Source organism: Taudactylus pleione, unplaced genomic scaffold, assembly GCF_031769625.1.
Source record: "Taudactylus pleione unplaced genomic scaffold, aTauple2 ptg000280l, whole genome shotgun sequence".
Lineage (NCBI taxonomy): Eukaryota > Metazoa > Chordata > Amphibia > Anura > Myobatrachidae > Taudactylus > Taudactylus pleione.
The window spans coordinates 49148-77135 of record NW_028284682.1 but is presented as its reverse complement, the minus strand read 5'-3'; the positions used below and the strand labels follow the sequence as shown (position 1 = coordinate 77135).

At 44.4% G+C, this 27988-nt stretch overlaps 1 protein-coding gene across 1 annotated transcript; it reads left to right on the top strand.

The window, feature by feature from the left end:
- Nucleotides 1–9562: 9562 nt before the first annotated feature.
- On the top strand, nucleotides 9563–10669 carry LOC148512598 (carbohydrate sulfotransferase 14-like). The gene has a single exon (XM_088482019.1). The coding sequence runs from the start codon at nucleotides 9563–9565 to the stop codon at nucleotides 10667–10669; it is 1107 nt and encodes a 368-aa protein (XP_088338145.1).
- The last annotated feature ends 17319 nt before the right edge of the window (nucleotides 10670–27988 follow it).

Sequence of the window (27988 nt, the reverse complement as noted above, 5' to 3'; positions counted from 1 at the left end):
CAAAATATTAAATCTTTTTCTCTCGGGATCGCATCAAACTGATGTGATCCCGGACATTATCTAACACATTTTTATCAAAACTACCAATTCTGGGAAACGGTCTGACACTCTTCCTCGTCATATTAAACCATAGATCACAATACCTTATTGCATAAGTACCATATTTGGTGTGCATGATACGACGGGCAGATCCGATCCGCGCCTCCATTAGCAGCACATCATTGCCTAACATTTCTACTGTTTGCATGGCTCCCATTCTGGGACAACTCGTACGCTTTCCAATAAAAATTTAAACCGGTGAAAGACAATCAAGATACTTTCACTTACCTGCGGAAGATTTAAGTCGGCGGCGCCCACACACCTGGATAAGATTTAGTAAGGCAACTTCCACACCTGGATAAGATTTGAAAAAGGCAACTTCCACACCCGGATAAGATTTAGTAAGGCAACTTCCAAGCCTATGAGAGTTTATATGTCGGCCACTCTCACGCACCTCTATACAACAAAAGACAACATGTACACCTGCTACTGTGTATAGAACGGTAAAGCTGCTTACCGAGCGACTAGGCTAACCCTTGCACCTAGCCCTTAAGGCTCATACGATACCCTTAACTTTGTTCAACAAATATTCACTGTTACACACTTTTTTCCTGCGCAGAAAAATACACGTTTAACCCAGATATTGGTAATAGAAAAAAAAATGTAAACCTCAATGGATTTGTTCAAACACGTGGCAGCACAACCGGAAGTACGTGTACACAATTGTGCGACTAGTCGCATACACAGTGATGCGACTAGACCCACGTGTTATTACCTTAACGCTATTATGCTACTCCCTCTAAACTTTTATCAATGAGAGAAAATAACTTTTCTCTCCTTGTCCCTGGATTCTGATCAGCGCTTCCTCTACACAATAACCGGCAGTATGCTGTCAGCAACACTGTGGTAATGAAAGACTAATGCGTCTCTCAAAAGGCGCCTCCACCCTTTTGCTGAGAGGGAACTGACCGAGTGTTACCGTGTATCAGATAACGTGATAAACCTACGAGCCCCCAACTGTTGAATCGTGCAACTGAACCTTTAGTACATTCCTGCCTATAAACCTCTAAGATTCACCTGCCTAGAACCTCTAAGACAAAACCTGCCTATACCTCCTAAAACCATAAGGTGTCGCTAATTAGCGCTGTGTTTTAAATATACCATTAATAAGACTCTAAGACAGTGGAATAGCGGTCCAACGCGCTAAAGATTATTATTCAGGTAAAAGTACAGATGTTACCACGCTATGATCTAACAATGAGCGCAAACTAAATTGTACAAACATTTAGGTCATAAGGTACAGTCAATACATACGCGTGCGCTCTGGGACCAGATACCGGCATCAGTAATGAAACCTTCGTCGAAACAGCATAACAGGACCACCGCAGACTGGCATCTCATTTCAGAGCACTCGCATATATACCCGTACTGGGATAAGCAATACAATAGAATACGTTGGCAGGTTCTCATTGGTTCCTCTTCTTGCTTCTTCCGTTACGGTACAATTCATAGGTCAGTGCAAAGACTCAAACCAGCCTCTAACAGCCTGATTGTGTCCACTTTCCCGCTGCATAATAAATCTAGTCTAAACCATGGCATACAACATTTCAAGAAGTTATTCTCTCTATCATTCATATTTCATAGCCGCATGTTCTGATCTCCTCACCGATGCCACCGGAATGCTGTGGGAAAAGAGTAGATCAGTACGGCACCAATCATGGTCCATTTGCCATTTACTAAACCATAGTTACAGAAAACATTCATTTCTTCATATGCTGACATTGCGATTAAACCAAATAATAATCATTCCTTTCGTGCTGTGGGACCATTGCTTTTAAATGTGTATGCGGGGAGAAATGACATTAAATTGTGTTGTGCGTTTGAGGGTCTGTGGGGCACTTAGCGACCAGCACTAAGTTGGAAAGGCTTCTGTGTATGTGTGTGAGCATGCCAGTATGGGTTTGGGAAAGATCACTAAAAAGCTGGCTGTGCGTCTAAATAGCTATTTTGCATTGTCCTATGTTTAACATGAAGTGCAGGGAAAACACCACTAATTTGCTACTTTTTGCTACATCGCGTATGTGTTAATGTGAATGCAGGGGAAAACACCACTACTTTGCTACTGCTCAAATATGTTTGTGGTGATTTTAATGTGTTGCAAAGTTATTTTATGTCTGTTAAACACCGTCAGTAGGTGTTTGGGGAAGATTGTGAAAAAGCTGTTCGTGCTACTTTTTAGCAACTTTGCGTTGTGAGTAGCAAAATTGTTACTTTTAGCAACTTTGCACTGTGGATTGTGTACTATGTATTTTTGACAAAATGGTGCTTGTGTAAGCTTTCTTTTCTAAAATGGAGTCTTGCTGCCATTCACAAGATGGTGTCTTGAGGCCAGTCGCAAAATGGCGTCGTCGCGATTAAATTTTAAACTGAACTTGTCTCAGCCAATTATTCAGCTTCGACAGACATTTCATGGAGAATGTTCTAGCAGCCATTTTAGATCATCTTTGGTTTGTTCAGCTGAAAGGAAAGGCCTTGGAGTAGAAGCAATATAAGTATTGTTTTCATTCTTAATTTACTCAATATTCTTTCTCTTCACCTTCATCTCCTTCAGTTCCCTTTCTCTGTTCCCTTCTGTATCTGTCTCTTCTGTGCTGTATTATTCCCCAATTTATTTTTTTTGACCGTCTCTCCTTCATTCCCTTGTCGCCTCTACTCCTGCATCTGCCGCTATGCCTTGCCCCGCCGCTCTGCCCCAGTCCCCGTTCACCCCCGTCGCTCTTCACCAGTCCCCGCTCGCTATGCGGAGGCCGAGGGCTATGTGACTCAGGTGCAGGCCCCGGCCACAGCTTCCGTCTGGGCCTCGCGCTCTGCGCGGAGGCACCCGGCGGTGACGCTGGTCAGCGGGGGAGATGTTCGGCCAGGGACTCCCCGGCCGCATTGTCTAGTGCTGCATCCCACGAGGGAGCTCGCGGGCGCCAAAGGGGGGGTGAGGGCATGGCGCCCTCCTCTTCACACTCCCCACTAGTATCTGCATGGGGCTCGGGTTCAGATTCCTGGGTGGACTCTGGGGACTCTGGACCAGGGCCTGAGCTACCGCGGGGGGGTAGAACTAGTCAGCGCCGGCAGTGCCCAGCGCCACCTACTGCTGCCGGGGGTTCACAGGGCAGAAGGCCCCTGTGCCTCCTTTAGTTCAACCACCTGGGAGGCCTGGCGGCTCCACTACGCAAGCAGTCTTGACATATTACAAAAAAGCCTGGATATAGAATATTCAAGTTATATACCTTAGTAGGCCAATAAGATTATTAAATTCAACCAGACAAAAGAGCGCTTCACATAAAATTAACAATTTATTGTAAGACAAAATAATTATAAGCAATAAATGAACTATAAAAGACACACATATACATACAGTTATACATAAAATACAAGCTGGTGTTGTATATCAATAATGGCTCATATCTTTAGAAGGGAGAATAACCTCTGCAGAAGGTATCTCCTATATTGAAACAAAAAAAAATATGTATAAAAATTAGGCGCAACCAATAAAATACAATAACCAATTGTTAGCTATATAGCAGCTCCCAATAGTAGTGTTGTAAACTACTCAATTAAGATCAACAAAAACCAAATGAGAACATATATGTATATACACCCAAAGGAGCGCTGAATTAATTGATAATAAATTTAATACATATACAGGTTGAGTCTCCGATATCCAAATATTCCGAAATATGGAATATTCCGAAATACGGAATTATTTTGGCATGACTGAGATAATGAAACCTTTGATTTTTGATGGTTCAATGTACACAAACTTTGTCTAAGGCGCAAATTATTAAAAATATTGTATAAAAGTACCTTCAGGCTGTGTGTATAAGGTGTATATGAAACATAACTGAATTTTATGTATGTACATAAATTTTGTTTGAGCCACAAAATTATTGAAAATATTGTATAAAATTACCTGCAGGCTGTGTGTATAAGGTGTATATAACAATCAAATGCATTCTGTGTGTATATTGGGGTCCTATTCCCAAGATATTTCATTATGATATGCAAATATTCCAAAATATGGAATATTCCGTTATCCAAAATACCCCTGGTCCCAAGCATTTTCGATATCGGAGACTCAACCTGTATAACATTGCAAATGAATACATCAATAAAATTGAGTTAAAAGATACAATATAACCACTGATGACTGGCAAATATTAGTCGCTTGAAAAAGGTCGTTCGAAGGATCCACTAATGGTATAGAAGCTTGATTAGCAGAGGCAGTATGTTAGTATGATTTGCATCAATATAGTCTCACCACTCTTAGGGAAATCCTGAGCAAAGGCAAAGTCCCCAGATAGTACCGGTGGTAGGGCAATCTTCTGTGAATCACGTTCCCCGTCTGATAATCAGAATTGCCGCTTGCCAAAGTGATGACGTCAGCAGCAGTGGGAGCAACACATCAGTGCCCAGATATGAGAAGAAGTCACGGCTCTTGCATAAAAAAACGGAGGTTTTGCATCCGTAACACCACAATGTTCAGACAGATCCACTTGTCAAGCAGCCAGTATTAAGTCCACAAACTTAACATGTTTCTCCGTTATTAGACCATACAACGGTTTCCTCAGAAGACAAAAATTGTGGCTCAGTCAGACCAGATATTTAAACAGTCAGTGTCCCAATCACAGTAGGCTCATTTTGCATAACAATTAATCCCAGGTGATTATAATAGTTCAAATCACCAGCACAGCTAACACTGATGTGTTGCTCCCACTGCTGCTGACGTCATCACTTTGGCGCTCACGTCACCCTCTGACGAAACCGCCATCACCTGTAGCGGAGAAACTAGTAAGGGTCTCCCTTACATGCTACAAGCTGGTCTTCACCTCTAAACACGTTCCTGTCTGACACCGGAGAGCCGCACATGGTAGTGTAACTGCAAGGAGAAAGTACGCTCCATGAGCGCTACACGTTGAGCCCTGTCCAATTTCCATTGACGGGCAGTGACATCCTTTTATAGCCGGCCGGCGGTAAGCAGTCACACTATTGACTATTTTCATGAAAGTCAGTTCCAATTTCTGTGCCTGAATGGCATCATTAAACATCGCGGTGAAAGCGATTATCACTGATTCAGTGTTATGGAACATTTACAACAGGCTACCAATAACCGATTGCTGTCTATCTGAGGAGAACCTGATGTATGGCTATTTAATTATAAACACCATACCAGAAACATCTGAGGTGTATATATTATAATCCGTTTAAATAAACGGCGATACCATCAATTTTTTTATCCGGAGGACAGAGACTACAGTGGCAAACGCAGGATTTCTAGAGGGGGGTTTCCAAATACTCAATTTTAGAGTGAGTGTGGCCAGTCCACGAAGAGGGCATAATTACCAGTTATCCAGCTTTACTATGCGTCATACAAAGTGTATTGTGTGTCATAATTCCAGCAGATACAGGACCAGCGATCACAGTAAGCCATTAGGTGTGGAAGTAGTTCCATCCTGACTGAGCTGACTGTTTTTATTTTAGATGTGGGCAACAATCCAAGAACATGCAGCACTAGTAAAATTCTATTATATTACTATTTCTATTATGGTAATGGTGTGGACTGGGGAGGGGGGTTTCCAGGCAGACGGAAACCCCCTCTGCGTTTGCCTATGGACTATCACTTGGAACCACAGTACTGATGGTTACTTATTGCATACCAATATAGGAGATACCTGCTGCAGAGGTTATTCTCCCTTCTATAGGTATGAGCCATTATTGATATACAATACCAGCTTGTATTTTATGTATAACTGTATGTATATGTGTGTCTTGATTTTTATAGTTAATTTATTGCTTATAATTATTTTGTCTTACAATAAATTGTTAATTTTATGTCAAGCGCTCTTTTGTCTGGTTGAATTTAATAATCTTATTGGCCTACTAAGGCATATAAGTTGAATATTCTATATCCAGGCTATTTTGTACTTTGATACACTAGTGTTTATTGCAGATTATCACGGTTAGGAGCAGCTTAATTATATTTAGATAGAATTATTATTTATATGTGCGCCTGAATTATATATGCAAATTGTATATATATTTTGAGTCTTGACATATGCGCAGGTGGTGGCCGGGGTACACCCTACGGCCACCGCTGGCCCATTGCCTTCCGCCGTCTTCCCCCAGGTTGCGGCCTCAATACCTGCGCCCCCGGCCCAGCAGGTTGTCGCTGCGGCTGATGGTTTGTCATCCCCGCTAGCGTCATTAATGTCTGTGGTGGCTGCTGCTGTGGCCCCGTTGCTGCCAGTATCGCAGGGTGCTTTAGCGATGGGGGTGCCGGCGCCGCGTATGGATCTGCAGCGGCTCGGTGCGCAATTAGTTCCGCTGGCCATTCAGGTCCCCCCCCCTCCTTGGGTCCAGTAGCGAGCGCGCATGGAGCGGTGTCAAATAATATTGTGAACGTTTCTGTTTCCGCTGTGGCGGAAGTTTCTGGGGCAGGGGGCTCTGGGGCTGTTGGTGTGATACCTCCTCCTGCTTCTTTATCTGTTTCTTTCCCTGATGCTGCTGCTTTGAGTTCGGAGACTGGCGTTCCCGCCAGGGACGGAGTGGGAGCTGTCGTGTCTGGTACGGGAGATCAGGCGATCGGCTCAGGTGACTCAGGTACTACTTCTGATGCCTATGGGAAGGATGATGGGGGGTGGGGTTTCAGGGACATTTCATGGAGAATTTTCTAGCAGCCATTTTAGATCATCTTCCTTTGGTTTGTTCCCCGCTCACCCTCCCTGTTTTTTCGGTTTATGAGTGGTGTCAGCTTTGGCATTTGGCGGGAAAGAACGATTGCAGTCGCCATCTGTCTATGGAGCTTCAGCTGCTCTCCCTCACCTATACATGGCTTAGGCTGATTCTTCCCTACTGGGGTCAGCGGTACCATCGCTCCAGGTGAGCTCATGTTGTGTCATTGGGGCGGGAGGTGGATACCTTGGGCGTGGTAATGGGCTGGTTGGTCGCCTCCCATTTTGGTACGGGGCAAGTATGGAGTGGCAGTTGGTGGATCTTGCATTGTGGGGCCGTTCTTTCGGTGCCACCATTCATTATCTGTCCTTTCCTCCTCTTAGTTATTTAGTAGTGTTAACATTTCTAGTATCTGCTAGTTTAAATAGCCATTTATAGTTTTAAATAGGAAAATTAATAAAAGCTGACCTTCCTTTCCCCTTAAGCAAGTCTCAGTGTCGTTATTTCAATATTGTTATGGTGATTGGTTTGCACTACACTGGGAGTGGGAGGACATACATCTGGTGATGGGGAGTTTATGAGTTATTACACCTGGAGCATACAGGATATCACTTCGGCATTTGGGAGGAATAATACTGGACCACAGGATTGATTTTGCGGTATGCCGATAACCAAGTTTCGGACATATTATATTGTATGGTAAATAGAGCATCGTTCGGGCGTGATCTGTACATGATGGCAATGAAGCCCGATGCCTGGCAGTCAGAGGGACTCCCCGGAGCAGGTAATACCTGTCGTTTATTATATGTAGGGAGCTACGCTGGAGACGATAAGCCTTACATACACCGCGTTGGTTGATGATAGGTCTTGGGCCGCAGACTCTTCTGTCCAGTGTATTCGGGAGGTGTGGCTGTTACTGCCACATTGAACGTGGTTATTTCGCCAATCTTGTAGCAGACGTCAACTCGCATGCCACGCGGCACCTGCACTCCTGGGGGTGGGTGTGAGGGGGGGCAGGTGGAAAATATAATAAACGGGCTCTGATGTAACTGATAATATGAGGAATAACCTTTATCTGATGATTTGCACCTAGATGCACACAGAAAGAATGGGATAAATACTGATTGTGTATATATTACCATGGCAGCTGCACCATGCCTGCCATATTAGGCCTCCAAGCCATGCCCCCTACACCCGTATACACAGCGCTGGTGTCTCATTATACAGGGTGGGACGTTGTCACCATAGTTGCCAAGTCCGCTTATAACAAGCGGAATTGGGCTTGATTTTTTTCAGAGTTGCATGTTTTTTCCTGAGTTGCTCGTTGCTTGTTTTTGGGCTTGTTTTTACCAAGGTTGCTTGTTTTTGGGCTTGCTTTCGTTTACAAGGTATGTTTTTTTTAAAGGTTGCTTGTCTGTGTGCCTGACCAGCAGAGTTAATTAGTATTCATCCAGCCAGCACTAGAGACAATGATCTAATAATTGTTATCTTCTGCTGCTGCCTGGGAGGGGTATTGGGGGTTGAACAATAGAGCATACACCCTGCAGTGAAGTGTCAGGTCGGAGTTGTGACAAGGTCACAGAAGTGTGCATAGTGTCTACAGCGAGACAGCAGCACCTGAGATTACACTGAGCAGTTAGATACCACTAAGTAAAGTACATGTTACATGTCTGTTTCATCCCCCCCCCCCCGATTTATTGTTATCTATCTCTCTGTATATCTCCCTGTATATGTCTCCCTGTATATGTCTCTGTACATCTCTCTGTATTATCTGTCTCTATGTATTTCTTTCTGTATATCTCTCTGTACTATCTATTTTTCTATATATGTAGTTATATAGTTTTAGACGATCATACGGCGGGATGTACTAAACTGAGAAATGCAGTAAAACCCCTGAAAATGCAGTTTTCTGTGGTTTTACAGCATTTCCCATATTTACTAAGGACCGGCGTTACCCAATAGAAGCGTATATGCTTCTTATCGGGACGCCCTCTGAGAGGGATCCAATCGGATCCCTCCCATCTCCCCCCGCGGCGCGTGCATCCTTTTGCGCATACACAAAGAGACGCCAGAGAGACTTCTGGGTGTTAAACCCGGAAGTCCCTCTAGCCGAGGTGCAAAGGACAGATCTTATCGGAGAGCTGTCCTTTGCGATTTAAATCGCATTTCTAAGTACATACTGAGATAAATAACCCCAGTATGTACCCAATAAGAGGCGGGATGTACTGCATCACGGATGTGAAGCATAGTACATCCCACCCATAGAAATGGCAAATATCATACTGACATATATTGTTTTGAGGTGTTTGTTTAAATAGCCCTTTTGTCTCCTGTACTTTAAAGAAATTGATATTTTTGTTACATTGATTTGGCCTCTTTATTTAATAGATTTTGTGCTGATAAATATCAATTGAAAGAAATTAAAGGCAGATTGTATAAATCTTTATATTTATTTTAATAAAATAAACAAAAAAAGAAAGTTTGTGGTTTCATGAAGTTGAGCTTTTCTGGATTGGTTTGGGCTTGTTTTTCATTCTTCAGTTGCTTGTTTTCCATTTCAGAGTTGGCAACAGTCTGGGCCCCTCACTCTCCAGTAATGAGGATGATGGAGGCTGCTGTGTGTTGCTGATACAGGTCTGTGCCCGGGACATGAGGCCGCTGCTGCGGGCACAGAGATAACGGCCCTAAGCTGCTCCTAGCGCCCTGAAGAATACAGACGGCTGCGGGATCTTCCGTCTTACGGTGTCCTTCACGAATCCACTGAGCAGCGATCCAGAATTCATCACCACTCCCCAGCCAGATGTTTCCTCAGCCCCTGGACCAGCTGCCCAAGGGCTTTCCCATGGGTTCAGAGACCCTGAGGCGAATCCCCTCTTACCTGCTGCCGCACCCCAGGGGCTACAGCGCCCTTCTGCCCTCCATGCTGATATTTGGGGTGATCGTGGCGTCCAGCGGGCTGCTCCTGATGATAGAGAGGGGCATCCTAGCCGAGGTAAAGACGCCTCCTCCCCTTGGGGACCTGGCGTGGCACTCGCAGAACCGGGCAGCAGCAGCCTTGGTGGCCGGGGAGGGGGAGCTGGAGGTGCAGGTCCTGTGGGAGATCAGGAACAGGACCATGAGCAGCGTGTGCAGCCAGGAGAGCATGCCGCATAGCGTGTGGGAGCTGCCGAGGAGCCAGCGGCGGACCCTGCTCCAGCACATTCTGGTCAGCGACAAATACCAGTTCCTTTACTGCTACGTGCCCAAGGTGGCTTGTTCAAACTGGAAGTGGGTGCTGAAGGTGCTGGCCGGCCACCTGCAGAGCGTGGACAAGCGCCATAAGATGGACCACCATAGTGACCTGGTCTTCCTGGCCGATCTCCCAGCCGAGCAGGTCAGACACCGCCTGCAAAACTACTACAAGTTCCTCTTTGTCAGGGATCCCATGGAGCGGCTGCTCTCTGCCTACAGGAACAAGTTCGGGGAGATCCGGGAGTTCCAGCAGAAGTACGGTCTGGAGATCGTCCGGAGGTACCGAAAAAGCCCTGGGCTGTCCAAGGGGGACGATGTCACCTTCCCGGAATTCCTGCGCTACCTGCTGGACGAGGACGTGGAGCGGATGAACGAGCACTGGATGCCCATCTACCACCTCTGCCAGCCCTGTGCCGTGCGCTACGACTTCATAGGAACCTACGAGAGGCTGAGCCAGGATGCAAGCCATGTACTACGCAACATCGCCGCCCCTGAGCACATCCAGTTCCCGGAGAGGCAGGCCTGGTATAAGCCCGTCACAAAAGAAACCTTAAACAACTACTTGTGCAACATTCCAAAGGGGCTGATCAGAGAACTCTTACCGAAGTACATCCTGGACTTCTCCCTGTTTGCCTATCCATTGCCCAACACCACTAGTGAATACTGTAGGCAGTGAAGGGTTCAGGCAACTCATGCGTCAATTTACAACAAGATATGCTGCAGATTTTGGGGACAATTTATTAAAGCTAAAGAGAGAAGTTGCCCATAGCAACTAATCAGCTAGCATTTATCTAGTACAGTCTATAAAATGATAGCTAGAAGCTGATTGGTTGCTGTGGAGAACTTCTACACTCTTTAGAATAGTGATGGGCAACAGTCCGTGGTGCCACATGCAGTCCTCTTGCAGACCCCAACTCATTCCTGCTAAGTTGTCATATTTGTCTATTTAAAAGGCCTACTGATATGGCATTACACATAGGTGTCTCTCATTGATTAGATGTATTTAATTTATTTTAGTCACTGGGATTAAGAGTAACTTGTGGCCCTTTGGGGTGTTAGTGAGCTGCCTCTTGTGGCCCCAGAAGTGTTTTAAATTGCCAGTCACTGCTTTAGATGGTTTGTTGCAATCCTAGATCAGATTCAGATGTATTTAAATTTTTATACTTTGTAGCAATATTATGCATAACAAATATATGTGTGGCAGTGTATATTTCAGTAGCGCTTATCACATCCTACTGCAGTAATCATTTTCTTAGGGGGTCATTCAGACCCGCTTGTGAGCGGCAGTACGCTCGCAAGCGGGTGGATGTCCCCCACTGCGCATGCGCACGACGGAGGGAGCTCCATCGTGCGCATGCGCGAGATCCGGAGAGCGACGGGCACTCCATCGCTCCGGGTCTCGCACCAAAGGGGGCGTGCTGTCGATGTTGATTGACAGCACGCCCCCTTTGGTGGGCGTGCCGGGGGCGTGGCGGCCAGACGGAGGCGTTCCCATGGGAACGCCTACCATCTGAAGCCGGCCCCACTGACATCACTAGTGATGTCAGTGGGAGTGATTTTGGCTCTGATAGAGCCCAAATCACTCCAGGGCTTGTGGCAGGGAGACGCTACCGCAGGGTCTCCGTCGAAAGTCCGATGGTCGCGATGGTCAAGACCATCGCGACCATCTTTTTGGCCGCTCGCATATGCTGTGGGTGGTCACCCACAGCTATGCGAGCGGCCAGGAGGCCGCTCCATTTTCATGGAGGAGGGCCCTGATTCAGAGCGAGCGCTCTGGTCAGAACGTCCGGCTCTGAATCAGGCCCAGAGTCTGTTAAACTAACATGCATACTTCCTAATCACTTTCCTAATCTATGCAAATAGCCCTCTTTATATACGTTGTTTACATAATAAACAATTTATACCGTTCCGTCAACTGGAATATATATGCCTTTTGTATTTGCTGACTTTTTTAACCAAAGATTTTATGTTAACTGAAAAAAAGATTAAAAAAGCATATTTTGCAAAGTGAATATATTTTCCTATATGAACAGCAGTTTCTGCCTTTTACGTAGCCTTTGGAGGTTATTCCAGGCAGGTCTGTGCTTGTTTATGTCTGAAGTATTACTTTAAACCTTTGTTAACCCATTCAGCGTTAGATTAGACTTCATGATAAAGTACCCTTATTTTAGGCATACCAAGAAGACAAGCTTTTTAAAAAAAATCCAAACAACATTAAACTATGAATTGAATGGAGATTACACCCATGTACGTTTTTAAGTAAAAGCAGTGCTCTATTTTGTTTGAGTTTTCTGTGTGTTAAGGTGCCCGCCCACTAGAAGACAGGCAAAAGACTGCACGATTACGACATTGTAATCGTGCAGTTGTTTGTCAGTCTGTGATGAGCCTGCACTGTACGAGCAGTTATTCAGTGTAGGCACAATCAATCATCTGCAAACATGTTGAACATGACGTTATCGTCAGGTTGACCAGCATGTTTGCACTATGATAGATGTCTATAAGACCAATTACACTATACAACAAATTAATACTTTTAATTTGTTTCCTTTCTAAAAATAGTCATACATTACTAATAGTCATACATTACTAATAGTCATACATTACTAATAGTCAGACATTACTAATAGTCAGACATTACTAATAGTCAGACATCACTAATAGTCATACATCACTAATAGTCATACATCACTAATAGTCATACATTACTAATAGTCATACATTACTAATAGTCAGACATTACTAATAGTCAGACATCACTAATAGTCAGACATTACTAATAGTCATACATTACTAATAGTCATACATTACTAATAGTCATACATTACTAATAGTCATACATTACTAATAGTCATACATTACTAATAGTCATACATCACTAATAGTCATACATTACTAATAGTCATACATCACTAATAGTCATACATCACTAATAGTCATACATCACTAATAGTCATACATCACTAATAGTCATACATTACTAATAGTCATACATTACTAATAGTCAGACATCACTAATAGTCATACATTACTAATAGTCATACATCACTAATAGTCATACATCACTAATAGTCATACATCACTAATAGTCATACATCACTAATAGTCATACATCACTAATAGTCATACATCACTAATAGTCAGACATCACTAATAGTCATACATCACTAATAGTCATACATCACTAATAGTCATACATTACTAATAGTCATACATTACTAATAGTCATACATTACTAATAGTCATACATTACTAATAGTCAGACATCACTAATAGTCATACATTACTAATAGTCATACATTACTAATAGTCATACATTACTAATAGTCATACATCACTAATAGTCATAGTCAGACATTACTAATAGTCAGACATTACTAATAGTCATACATTACTAATAGTCATACATTACTAATAGTCATACATCACTAATAGTCATACATTACTAATAGTCATACATTACTAATAGTCATACATTACTAATAGTCATACATTACTAATAGTCATACATTACTAATAGTCATACATTACTAATTTGAGATCAAGAAAAACTAAAATGATTTCAGAATGTTTTTACTAGCTCTATTTGTTAGCAAATAGCTCATCTACTTTAACGGAGGGCATTATAATTGTTATTAGGTTTGAATATATTCCATCCCAATAGGAGGTCAATACTTTGGTAATAACTGGATGCATGTTCCCATGTAACAGAATTTTATAGCCATAGATACTTCATTCCTATTAGGGGTGCTAGTGTTACTACAATATATGGGAATCAACACCATATATACAGACAGCCTACTTCCAAAAGGTTGTCATGCATTGCATTTTATATGACCTAATATTACAACACTTTCCCTATAGAGGGCGCAGCTGAGAATTATAGTGTATGAGAATCTATTTATCAGAGACTTTTCTATCTATATATGGTGCTTTTCCGTCAGTATTATTTGAAAATTAGTGCTCAATTCTATCAAGGATGCTGTGAAAGACAGCTCCCTTAACGCAGGATGATGTTTATTACAATATATATGACTATGATTATAGATATGTTATTCCAATAGGGGGCGCTGTGAACCCTATAATTTATGGGACCCAATATATATTGTGGCAACAGATATTCTTATTCATAGGGGAAGCTGTGCTCATTATTGGATCCTTTCAATAAAGGGTGCAATGCTTATCACTAAATTCACAAGACGCATAATGGATATAATCTGAGTACTATGTACACGTGAAATATGTCAATATGATAAGATAAATAGACCAGTGTGGACTTAACAGTTTATTGTGAGTTACTGTTAATTTTTTGAGACAACCAGTGATATATTATTGATATTTGGCATCATCAATTAATTAAATACACAACTGATAAAGAACATAAGAAACATATATATTATTTTTTATTAATTTAATATTAATTGTCAAGCATTTGCATAATACTTCATCAACAAGGCATTTTGGAAATCTTTTTAATAATTATTGAATAAAAGTTATATTTTATTTCATTTGTGCACCAGCAAAGAGACAGTACTTTCTTCTTTCCTTCCATATATCTGTATTTACTGTCCATGGTAGCACCCCCACTTAGTGATAATATATTTATTAAATCTATACAATTTGGGGCCACTGTATACAACAATTTCTTTAGAATTAAGCCTTGTGCAGAGGTGTCTCCCAACCCCTTTTTCCTTAATTTAATAGCTGATGTACAATTTATCAGAGATTATTGAGAGATATACAAACTGTTGCTCAATGGCACTGTGCAATGATACTGTATTTAGTAATCACAGTTATTGCTACACATTTATAGAAATTGTTGCACAATGGCATATAAATAAGTCCCAGATATCAGATTAGTTGGCTTCACAAGGCATATTTGGCAGTAAAAAAAAAGGGATAGCAATGGTACAGGGACAAAAAAATTCTATTTTGTTTATTTTCTGAATATTCGGCGGCAGCAGCGCATATGCTGCTAAGTGCGGCCAACTTGTAAGTTCAGAATCGCATCAGACAGACATGCTGGACGACTGGGCATGTCCAGCCGATCAATGTTTTCAGATCGGTAGCGTGCATACACAGTACCATTATCTGGGCAATCCGCCAATGTTAGCTGGATCGCCAAGATAATTGCATAGAAGCTTTAGTTGGGTGGCATGTACACCACTTTTATGCCATTAAAGAACAGTGGGCCTGATTCAGACCCGGTCGCAAGTGCTGAGCGCTCACAACCGGGTCGATGGTGGTCCAGAGCGCATGCGCACGACGGAGCCGGGTCCGGGTCTCGCAACAAACGGGGCGTGCTGTCGATGTTGAGTGACAGCACGCCCCCTTTGGTGGGCGGGCCGGGGGGGTGGCTTCCCAAACGGAGGCATTCCCATGTGAACGCCTACCGTTTGGTGCCGGCCCCACTGACATCACAAGTGATGTCAGTGGAGAGATTCCGGCTCTGTTAGAGCCGAAATCTCTCTGGGGCTTGTGGCAATGAGACCCTACCACAAAGGTTTTGTCGCAAGCCGATTGTCGCGATTATCTTGACCATCGCGACCATCTTCCTGGCCGCTCGCTATAGCTGTGAGTGGTCACCCACAGCTATGCGAGCAGCCAGGAGGCCGTTCTAAAAAAAAAAAAAAGACCGGCCCTGATTCAGAGCGAGCGCCCTGTCAGAGCGATCGGCTCTGAATCAGGGCCAGTATTACATACTCCAGATTTAGGGGGTCTATTTAGTAAACTTAATAATTGCAAATCACCAGCATATTCGCAATACTTAAGCCATCTCCATATTTAAGTGCAGCGAAAAGTCCTGAGAAATCACTGATTTACTTTTCAGCTGTCACTGTAGATCATGCAGCCCCCAGGGCTTTATACATACTTTCCCCTACCCTACATGCTGTCGGTGGCTGGGACTCAGGCACTCGCAACGTCATCTCCACCATCTAGGTCCCGTAATGCATAAAAAAATTTGAATTCAAAATGAATTATTGTTCATTTTTAATTAATTAAAAAACACAATATTTGCTTACAGGGACTGCATTGGGAATAGCATTCGCCCTCTACAAATCAGGTGCGGAATTAGAAAAGGATTTAGCTTATTTAAAAAAAAAAAAAAATTCTACATCAACACAGTATGCGCACTATATACAATATAAATACAGTATGCGTACTATATACAATATCAACAGTATGCACACTGTAGACGATAAACAGGAACATTCCTGCTTCTTCAGGTCTCCGTATGACGTCATTTGCCGTCTAACCCCTCCTCCGCGTAACGTCACTGACGCCCTCTCCCTGCTACTTGCAGTGGGCTGGGCCCTGGGCGTGATGAGTAACGTCTTCCCCGACCAATAGCTGGCCGTGGGTGCCTGTCTCGGCAATAGACGAGTGAGGGGACGGGACCGGGACGCTCTCCGTGTGACATGGCGGCGGCTCTGAGTACTAGGTGAAAGACACTGCGCCCGCCATGACGTCATCTCACCCTGCACTGCTGGGGAGCTGAGCATGCCAGGAGTGGGCTGTCCCTGATACTGTACATGCCCTCTGCTGTGCCGTGTGTGCTGTAGGGTATACTCTGTGCTATCTGTGCTATGGGGTATGTATACTGTATGGTGTCTGCTATAGGGTATATATACACTATGCGGTGTGTGTGTGCTATAGCATATGTATACTGTACGGTGTTTGCCATAGGGTATATATACAATGTGCCGTGTGTGCTATAGGATATATATACACTGTACTGTGTGTGTTATAGGGTATATATACACTGTACTGTGTGTGCTGTAGGGTATATATTCCCAAATTACGCAACAACATTGACTTCTTTCTTCGAACTGTGTCAAAATTATGACTTTGCAAGGACCCTGCTGTACTATGAGCTGACAAAATATTACACATGGAATGCTTCTCGAAAAGTTTTTATGCGCAGAAAACAGGGAGTCGCTGTAGATGGTCATCTTGGTATCAGAGCAACAGAAGCTCTTGGCCGTGTTTACACTGTACATCCGAAAAATTTTGAATGCTTCTATCTCCGAAGTTTGCTTTACACCGTTACAGGTCCTACTTCTTTCGAAGACCTTAGGACTGTTGATGGGGAAGTTTGTCACACTTTTCGTAAAGCCTGCCTAAGAAGAGGTTGGTTGAAGGATGATGTGTAAACAAACATTCTTAAATTCCTGGGCAACGCCAGGTACTCCAGCTAGTTTCATATAAATATAGAGAAATCGTATTTGCAGCGATTTTTATGTACATAGGTGTAGGTTTTACTAAATAGACCCCTTACTCTTGGGTAAAGCGTTAGGTTTATCCCAGAAGATTTGGCTTCACAGTGTTCGTAGTAAACACTAAATTTAAAGTCAACAGTTCATACTGTCATTATCATATTCATATAGCAAGGTAGTCTGTGTCTGGTGGACAGTGTTATTAATAAATATTTAAAACATATAAAATACAATTAAATCTGGATGCAATTACAAAACGAAAGTACTAATTAAGTTTAAATACAGACATTTCTTGTAATTTCCTTTAGAAAATCAAACATTGCTTGCGTGCCATCACCTGATTTCAAATCTATAAAATATCTAGGGTGACAAAAATTACACCACCCCATGGGTCGTGCACAAGTGCACATGTCGCTATTGTTTGCACGCAACCACGTTCAGAGTCTCCACTTCGGAAAAAAAAAAATCACACTACAATCACAAAAACCTACACTGGGGCTGCTTTTAATGCATGGGTCACATTTGCACCATCACTTCCTTAGGGATGCAGTCAGAAAGCCGACGGTCGAAAATGCCGACCGCCAGGCTTCCCGACTGTGAAATCCCGGCAGGGTACAAATGACAGGCATCAAAATCCCGACGCCTGTCCTTATACCTACGCCGGGAACCCGACGCCCGGCATACCGAAAGAAGGTAAGCCGGGCGGCAGGCACGGACAGCTGCGGGTGGGGAGGGTTAGGTTAGGGGCTCCCGGGAGGAACTTAGGGTTAGGCAGCAACCCCCCTGGGGAGGGTTAAGCTAGGGGAAGGGGGGGTTAGGGTTAGGCACCCCCTCGGGAAACTTAGGTTTAGGCTGCGGGGACGGGGGGGTTAGGTTTAGGCACGTGGGGGGGGTTAGGGTTAGGCACTAGGGGGAGAGGTTAGGGTTAGGCACCCCTAAAGGAGGGTTAGGGGGGAGTAGGGTTAGTAATACGTACCTTTTCAGCTGTCGTGATCTTCGCTGCTGCCGGTCTTCCGGCATCCGGATTTGAACCGCTAGACATAGGTCCGGCGGTATTTCATACCGACCCCCTTCCTTACTGTACTCGGCTAACAGTTGGACCCCTTCCCCCCTCTCCTTACTCTGTTCCGCATCACTTAGCACAAGGAGTAGTAAGTGAAAAATACAATAATATGTTTGGGCGCATACGCAGTACAATTTTATTTAAAAAAAAATCCAAGTCTACATCAGGCACTAATTGTCCTCTATGAAGCGCTACATAGTAAGGTGACACAATATATGAATAAAGGTGTTTAAAAAACATTTCTCATTTTTATAGTATTTTTATTGCATCTGGAAATATATAAAGTGTTGCACACTTGCTCTGACACTCAGGGGTATATTTACTAATGAGAGAGTTTTTAGAAGTGGAGATGTTGCCCATATCAACCAATCAGATTCTACTTAACATTTAACTAGCACCTTCTAGAAGATAATAGCTAGCATCTGAATGGTTGCTATGGGCAACATCCCCACTTCTAAAAACTTTCACTTTAGTAAATATACCCCCCGGAGTCCTTCCAGTTGAAAGAACATAGAAATCAATATTTTTTATTGCAAAGCATTATTAAACAACATCGTATTTAAGAAGGGACACATTTTCAAGGATTTTCTTCTAGAAATGTATCTCATTGTGTTTTTCACTCTGCAAAATGAATATAATATAACATTTATTTACAGCTGTAATTCCCACTATGGAGTATACACTATTAAACATCCTTCTGTTGTTTGGTCTATTTCAGTATGGTTACCCTGCCAAATAGTTACTATCTGCTCTATTTATTAACATTATTTTTACTAAAATAAAAGTGAAAAAGGGTGTTTTCACATTATTTTAGTATCACCTATAGTTATTAAAGGGCAATTGGAGTAGAATTCGTAAAATTCTACTCCAACCCCTAATTATCACATATTTTTAGTAATCAGATCGCATTTCCCATAATTGTAATTATGTAATTGTAATTGCCAAAGTTACTAAAAATAAATTGTGAAAAAAATACTGGGGAAAGCCCTGGGATAATAACGCCACCTGGAGGTGGCGTTATCCAGGGTCTCCCCCGGTTACCGGACTTTTACTCTGCTCTAACGGGGAGAGCAGAGCCGGGAGTCGGTCCCTGTAATCAGCTGTGTGGTCTAAACAGACCGCAAGCTGATACAGTGTAAAAAAAAAATCCAAAAAAATTTCACATACCTGACTCCATGGACCTGTGATCGGGGCTCCGGGTGATGTCCTCCCTCCGGTCAGCTGATCTCCCATACTGCATCAGGTGATCGGGTCCCAGTGAGAGTATGGGATATCACCTGACCGGAGGACATCACCGGAGCCCGGATCATGCAGGTAAGTGTAATTAAGGGAGGGGGGATCACGTGGGGTGGGGCTTAGTGCCAGGGGTGGGGCTTAGCACCGGGAGGGGGGGTAGCAGCGGCCGGTCGGCACATGCACGGGCACTTTGTCACTGTATTTTTTTGCGAAAATACCGTGGCTAGTGTGCGGGGGGGAATTCGCAGGGACAGAGCTTTCTCGCAAGCTGTGTCCCTGCAAAGGATTTGTAGTAAATCCCTGTGATATTGCCTGAATTCGCATTGCGACAATATCACACTACAATCTGCATTCAATATGCGGATTATAGTAAATAGAGCCCTGTGTGACCTGTAGACTGGCGTCACATGGCAAATTTTGTATGTCTTCATTTTTTTAGCAAGAAAATACATATTGGTTTTAATAATGTTGCATGTACAGCCACGGCCAAAAGTTTTGAGAATGACCCAAGTATTGGTTTTCATAAAGTTTGGTGCTTCAGTGTGTTTAGACCTTTTTGTCAGATGTTACTATGGTATATTGATGTAAAATTACAGGCATTTCATAAGTGTCAAAGGGCTCTATTTATTAACATTATTTTTACTAAAATAAAGTGAAAAAGGGTGTTTTCACACCCTTTTCACATTATTTTAGTTTCACCTGTAGTTATTACAGGGCAATTGGAGTAGAATTAGTAAAATTCTACTCCAACCCCCAGTATCACTTATTTTTAGTAAAGCAGATCGCATTTCCCATAATTGTAATGGGAAATGTGATCCGACCACAGTTACTAAAAATAAATTGTAAAAAAATACCGGGGGAAGCCCTGTGATAATAACGTTATCCAGGGTCTCCCCCGGTTACCGGGCTCCCACTCTGCTCTAATGGGGAGAGCAGAGCCGGGAGCCGGTACCAGTAATCAGCTGTGTGGTCTAAGCAGACCGCAAGCTGATTGCTGTAAAAAAAAATTAAACATTTTTTTTTTTACTTACCTGACTCCAGGGACCGGTGATCGGGCCTCCGGTGATGGCTCCTCTCCGGTCAGCTGGTCTCCCACAGTGCACTGGGGCCCGGTCATCAGGTGATCGGGCCCCAGTGCAGTATGGGAGATCACCTGATCGGGAAGCCCGGAGAAGATCACCGGAGGCCAGGAGGATGCAGGTAAGTGTAATGAAGGGAGGGGGGGTCGCGGGGGGCCGCGATCATGGGGGAGGGGCTTAGCGTCGGTGGGGGGGTAGTAGGGGTGGTCGGTCGGCGCATGCGCGGGCTCTTAGTCGCGGTATTTTTTCCAAAAATACCGCGACTAGAGTGCGGATGGGATCCGCAGGGACAGAGCTTTATCGCAAGCTCTGTACCTGCAAGGGATTTATAGTAAATCCCTGTGATATTGCCTGAATTCGCAATGTGAATTCACTCGGTAATATCACACTACAATCCGCATTCAATATGCGGATTGTAGTAAATAGAGCCCAAAGGCTTTTATTGACCATCACATTAAGGGGCATATTCAATAGGCTGCGTGAAAAGCAAAAACCCCGCACCTGCGAGGTTTTCCTGCAGGTGCGGGTTTTTTGCTATTCTATTAGGTGCGTGTTTTGTTTTAAAACACGCGCCGGAAGGGTTTTTTTTGCGCACCTCCTGAGAAAGCGTGATTTTTCCTGAAATCGATGATTTCAGGAGAAATCACCGGGACTTGCTCTGACACCCCCGCGGTGCCCCCCCCGAGGACTCATTAAGCAATTGGATGTATCCAATTAGCTTAATTATTCCTTAATTACTCACCTTCCGTAGCGCTGTCTTCTCATCTTCTTCTGCATCCAGCGTTGGGAGCCGGCTCTTCTGCTGCAGCGGTAAGTATGTCAGTGTGTGTGCTGTATGTAAGTGTGCATGAGTGACTGTGTGGTGTGTGTGTATGAGTGCATGAGTGTGTGTGTGACCCCCCGTGCGGTGTGTGTGGGGCCCCCTCCCGGAATGGGCGCTGGGAGAACTACATCTCCCAGCAGCCCTTGCTCCTCCCATCAGCCCCCAGGACTCCCAGCAGCCCCCTCTCCAGTAAGAAGAGAGAGGGGTGGCCGCCGGGAGCCGCGGAAACCCGGACAGGTAAGTGACTTTTTTTTTTTTTAATTTACGCGCCCACTGTTTTTTTAATTGAATCCCGCGGGTATCGGGAGCACGCATACCCGCGGGATTTCGAAATTGGCCACGAGGGGCGCGAGGTTTTTTCCTCGCAAAACCTCGCGGCCAATTGAATATACCCCTAAGTTTATGCAAAGAGTCAATATTTGCAGTGTTGACCCTTCTTTTTCAAAACCTCTGCAATTCGCCCTGGCATGCTGTCAATCAACTTCTGGGGCACATACTGACTGATGGCCGCCCATTCTTGCCTAATCAATGCTTGGAGTTTGTCAGAATTTGTGTAGAAAAACGCTTGTCCGGAGAAGGAAAGGTGAGCGCTATCATCAGTCCTGTGTCGTGCCAACAGTAAAGCATCCTGAGACCATTCATGAGTGGGGTTGCTTTTGCTGGACATACCTGTCCAGCAAAATTATATAAATATAGGCTGAGTGACAAATATAAAGGTTATTAATTTTTTCACTAACTTAATAGATATAAGAAGATGATTCAATAAGTAAGATAAGACCTCTCACGTGTCGTGTTCTATATTTCATTTGAATTTTCCACCAGGCCAGAGCATGTAGACCACTGCTTCCCCTCCCACCCATTAGACAGTGCCTCACATCAGTCATACTGTTCCAACATCAGTTGTAATTTGGCGGGGCTGGCAGAAACATGGTCAAACATTGAGGTGTGTAGTCTGCTTAGATTTCTGCGTGGCACAAGGGCACATTCAAGGCATCAGCAGCTGAAATTCAGTACCAACTTGTTGAGGTATATGGTAAAAACATCATGTCACGGAAACAGGTTTGGTGCACTGCCTTTGATAATAACGGCGAGACACATCTTCAAGATGAGCAGCGAACTGGCCAGCCAATCACGTCCACCACAGATGACAATTTGTGCCGCATTGAAGGTCTGATTCAGGAGGACTGACGCATTCAAGTTCATGAGCAACTGGAGTACAGGAAAAAGTAATCACGCTGGGAACCGAAGCAGCTCACAGGAGTTCACAAAGCCAATAGGATGGGGATTGTCTCTCGTGCACTTGACACTGTACCATGGGGAGGGAGTACAGTTCCTGCAGTATATTCTTACAGGTGATGAAATGTGGGTGCATCAGGACAGAACACACTATACAAATGTCATCCCCTTATCTCCACCTATCAGACGGAGATCATGGTATATGTAAACAAATTGTCAATCTTGCGAGATTCCACAATATATTAGGTTTACAGGGAAATCAGGGAAAAGCTGGGAGACCTGAGCACAGGTGGGTTGGAAGAACTGATCCGAAATATATATCAATTTATATGTAATAATGCTATAGTTATCCACAATTGCAGAGGAAATTACTATTATGAATAAACAATAATCACTCATGTGGAGGTGCTACTCTGAGAGTACATGTGTTAATGTAATGGAGCATACACACGGTCAGATTTGTCAGACTTGTCAGATTTGTCAGATGAACGACCTAACGATTGAACGATTTGAACGATTTTACCAAAGTTTTGAACGATTTGAACAATTGAACGATTTTTGACTGCATTAAAATGAATGGAATCGCTGCTTGTGCATCCTATTCACATCGCTGTACGAATAAGATGCATATGAAGGGAAAATTTGCACGAAAAGATGCTTGGCGCTACCGAGTCACTCAAAGATAAGATAGTGACCTGTATGATTCAATTAGCTCAGAGTCCTCCTGGCGAATGCCACCTGAAGTGGGGTGGGGAGCCCTCCTGATACCCCTGAGGGAGGGGAAAAGCACCTGATTTGGTGGTTTTGAGGACTGAGTTTAAGTCAAGATACTGTACTGTAAGACTGCCACTGTGGTGGGACTACAAATCCCAAAATGACCAGTTTACTGCCGACTGCATCACAGGCCGGGAAGTTACCATACTCCACCAAAGATCTGCCCCCAGACTCAGTCACTGGTGCCCCAGGCCCTGCCTTCCATGCCCTCTTACCTGCAGCTCCATCCGGTGCATACTTGTTGACACCCAGCTCCAGGAAGAAGATCTGAAGCCGCTCTTATGCTCGGGCCCGCCACTCAGGACTCTGCTCGTGGTTAGAGCTGCCGCCTGGGAAGAGTGGGATGGGGAGTTGTTGGTGAGGGGGGGGGGGCACCGGGACTGCTTCACAGGTCTGCGGCTAGGGTTGCCATCAGGGAAGAGTGGAACGGGGAGTTTTTGGTGAGGAAGTGCACTGGGACTGCTGCATGGGTCTGAGGCTAGGGAGAAGTGAGACAGAGAGTTGTGGGTGCGGGGGGTGTCACACTGACATAAGCAGCGACACCAATGAGTAGGGACAGGCTGTAGATAGATGGAGGCAGCAGCTGATAGTCTGCCATGGAGCTCTCCACTAGTGTATGGTGGCTTCTCAGGTGTCAGGAAGAGGTGGTATGTATTGGGCGGCCATGACAGTTCATTCCGGGTACATAGTTACAGCCCTAAGTGGGGTGAATATATTGTGGGCAATGGAGGTGCCCCTTCAGTGCTGGCGGCAGGCGCCTCCATTATCTCCCATAGTTCTGTCCCTGTCGACAAGTGTGTACCCAGTGTGATAGGATCATTGGTAAAGTGGTCTGTGGCAGGTACATTTGTCCCAGATTCCTGTCTTATGTGTTATGAGCCGCGGAAACCCGGACAGGTAAGTGACTTTTTTTTTTTTAATTTACGCGCCCACTGTTTTTTTAATTGAATCCCGCGGGTATCGGGAGCACGCATACCCGCGGGATTTCGAAATTGGCCACGAGGGGCGCGAGGTTTTTTCCTCGCAAAACCTCGCGGCCAATTGAATATACCCCTAAGTTTATGCAAAGAGTCAATATTTGCAGTGTTGACCCTTCTTTTTCAAAACCTCTGCAATTCGCCCTGGCATGCTGTCAATCAACTTCTGGGGCACATACTGACTGATGGCCGCCCATTCTTGCCTAATCAATGCTTGGAGTTTGTCAGAATTTGTGTAGAAAAACGCTTGTCCGGAGAAGGAAAGGTGAGCGCTATCATCAGTCCTGTGTCGTGCCAACAGTAAAGCATCCTGAGACCATTCATGAGTGGGGTTGCTTTTGCTGGACATACCTGTCCAGCAAAATTATATAAATATAGGCTGAGTGACAAATATAAAGGTTATTAATTTTTTCACTAACTTAATAGATATAAGAAGATGATTCAATAAGTAAGATAAGACCTCTCACGTGTCGTGTTCTATATTTCATTTGAATTTTCCACCAGGCCAGAGCATGTAGACCACTGCTTCCCCACCCACCCATTAGACAGTGCCTCACATCAGTCATACTGTTCCAACATCAGTTGTAATTTGGCGGGGCTGGCAGAAACATGGTCAAACATTGAGGTGTGTAGTCTGCTTAGATTTCTGCGTGGCACAAGGGCACATTCAAGGCATCAGCAGCTGAAATTCAGTACCAACTTGTTGAGGTATATGGTAAAAACATCATGTCACGGAAACAGGTTTGGTGCACTGCCTTTGATAATAACGGCGAGACACATCTTTAAGATGAGCAGCGAACTGGCCAGCCAATCACGTCCACCACAGATGACAATTTGTGCCGCATTGAAGGTCTGATTCAGGAGGACTGACGCATTCAAGTTCATGAGCAACTGGAGTACAGGAAAAAGTAATCACGCTGGGAACCGAAGCAGCTCACAGGAGTTCACAAAGCCAATAGGATGGGGATTGTCTCTCGTGCACTTGACACTGTACCATGGGGAGGGAGTACAGTTCCTGCAGTATATTCTTACAGGTGATGAAATGTGGGTGCATCAGGACAGAACACACTATACAAATGTCATCCCCTTATCTCCACCTATCAGACGGAGATCATGGTATATGTAAACAAATTGTCAATCTTGCGAGATTCCACAATATATTAGGTTTACAGGGAAATCAGGGAAAAGCTGGGAGACCTGAGCACAGGTGGGTTGGAAGAACTGATCCGAAATATATATCAATTTATATGTAATAATGCTATAGTTATCCACAATTGCAGAGGAAATTACTATTATGAATAAACAATAATCACTCATGTGGAGGTGCTACTCTGAGAGTACATGTGTTAATGTAATGGAGCATACACACGGTCAGATTTGTCAGACTTGTCAGATTTGTCAGATGAACGACCTAACGATTGAACGATTTGAACGATTTTACCAAAGTTTTGAACGATTTGAACAATTGAACGATTTTTGACTGCATTAAAATGAATGGAATCGCTGCTTGTGCATCCTATTCACATCGCTGTACGAATAAGATGCATATGAAGGGAAAATTTGCACGAAAAGATGCTTGGCGCTACCGAGTCACTCAAAGATAAGATAGTGACCTGTATGATTCAATTAGCTCAGAGTCCTCCTGGCGAATGCCACCTGAAGTGGGGTGGGGAGCCCTCCTGATACCCCTGAGGGAGGGGAAAAGCACCTGATTTGGTGGTTTTGAGGACTGAGTTTAAGTCAAGATACTGTACTGTAAGACTGCCACTGTGGTGGGACTACAAATCCCAAAATGACCAGTTTACTGCCGACTGCATCACAGGCCGGGAAGTTACCATACTCCACCAAAGATCTGCCCCCAGACTCAGTCACTGGTGCCCCAGGCCCTGCCTTCCATGCCCTCTTACCTGCAGCTCCATCCGGTGCATACTTGTTGACACCCAGCTCCAGGAAGAAGATCTGAAGCCGCTCTTATGCTTGGGCCCGCCACTCAGGACTCTGCTCGTGGTTAGAGCTGCCGCCTGGGAAGAGTGGGATGGGGAGTTGTTGGTGAGGGGGGGGGGCACCGGGACTGCTTCACAGGTCTGCGGCTAGGGTTGCCATCAGGGAAGAGTGGAACGGGGAGTTTTTGGTGAGGAAGTGCACTGGGACTGCTGCATGGGTCTGAGGCTAGGGAGAAGTGAGACAGAGAGTTGTGGGTGCGGGGGGTGTCACACTGACATAAGCAGCGACACCAATGAGTAGGGACAGGCTGTAGATAGATGGAGGCAGCAGCTGATAGTCTGCCATGGAGCTCTCCACTAGTGTATGGTGGCTTCTCAGGTGTCAGGAAGAGGTGGTATGTATTGGGCGGCCATGACAGTTCATTCCGGGTACATTGTTACAGCCCTAAGTGGGGTGAATATATTGTGGGCAATGGAGGTGCCCCTTCAGTGCTGGCGGCAGGCGCCTCCATTATCTCCCATAGTTCTGTCCCTGTCGACAAGTGTGTACCCAGTGTGATAGGATCATTGGTAAAGTGGTCTGTGGCAGGTACATTTGTCCCAGATTCCTGTCTTATGTGTTATGAGCCGCGGAAACCCGGACAGGTAAGTGACTTTTTTTTTTTTAATTTACGCGCCCACTGTTTTTTTAATTGAATCCCGCGGGTATCGGGAGCACGCATACCCGCGGGATTTCGAAATTGGCCACGAGGGGCGCGAGGTTTTTTCCTCGCAAAACCTCGCGGCCAATTGAATATACCCCTAAGTTTATGCAAAGAGTCAATATTTGCAGTGTTGACCCTTCTTTTTCAAAACCTCTGCAATTCGCCCTGGCATGCTGTCAATCAACTTCTGGGGCACATACTGACTGATGGCCGCCCATTCTTGCCTAATCAATGCTTGGAGTTTGTCAGAATTTGTGTAGAAAAACGCTTGTCCGGAGAAGGAAAGGTGAGCGCTATCATCAGTCCTGTGTCGTGCCAACAGTAAAGCATCCTGAGACCATTCATGAGTGGGGTTGCTTTTGCTGGACATACCTGTCCAGCAAAATTATATAAATATAGGCTGAGTGACAAATATAAAGGTTATTAATTTTTTCACTAACTTAATAGATATAAGAAGATGATTCAATAAGTAAGATAAGACCTCTCACGTGTCGTGTTCTATATTTCATTTGAATTTTCCACCAGGCCAGAGCATGTAGACCACTGCTTCCCCACCCACCCATTAGACAGTGCCTCACATCAGTCATACTGTTCCAACATCAGTTGTAATTTGGCGGGGCTGGCAGAAACATGGTCAAACATTGAGGTGTGTAGTCTGCTTAGATTTCTGCGTGGCACAAGGGCACATTCAAGGCATCAGCAGCTGAAATTCAGTACCAACTTGTTGAGGTATATGGTAAAAACATCATGTCACGGAAACAGGTTTGGTGCACTGCCTTTGATAATAACGGCGAGACACATCTTTAAGATGAGCAGCGAACTGGCCAGCCAATCACGTCCACCACAGATGACAATTTGTGCCGCATTGAAGGTCTGATTCAGGAGGACTGACGCATTCAAGTTCATGAGCAACTGGAGTACAGGAAAAAGTAATCACGCTGGGAAC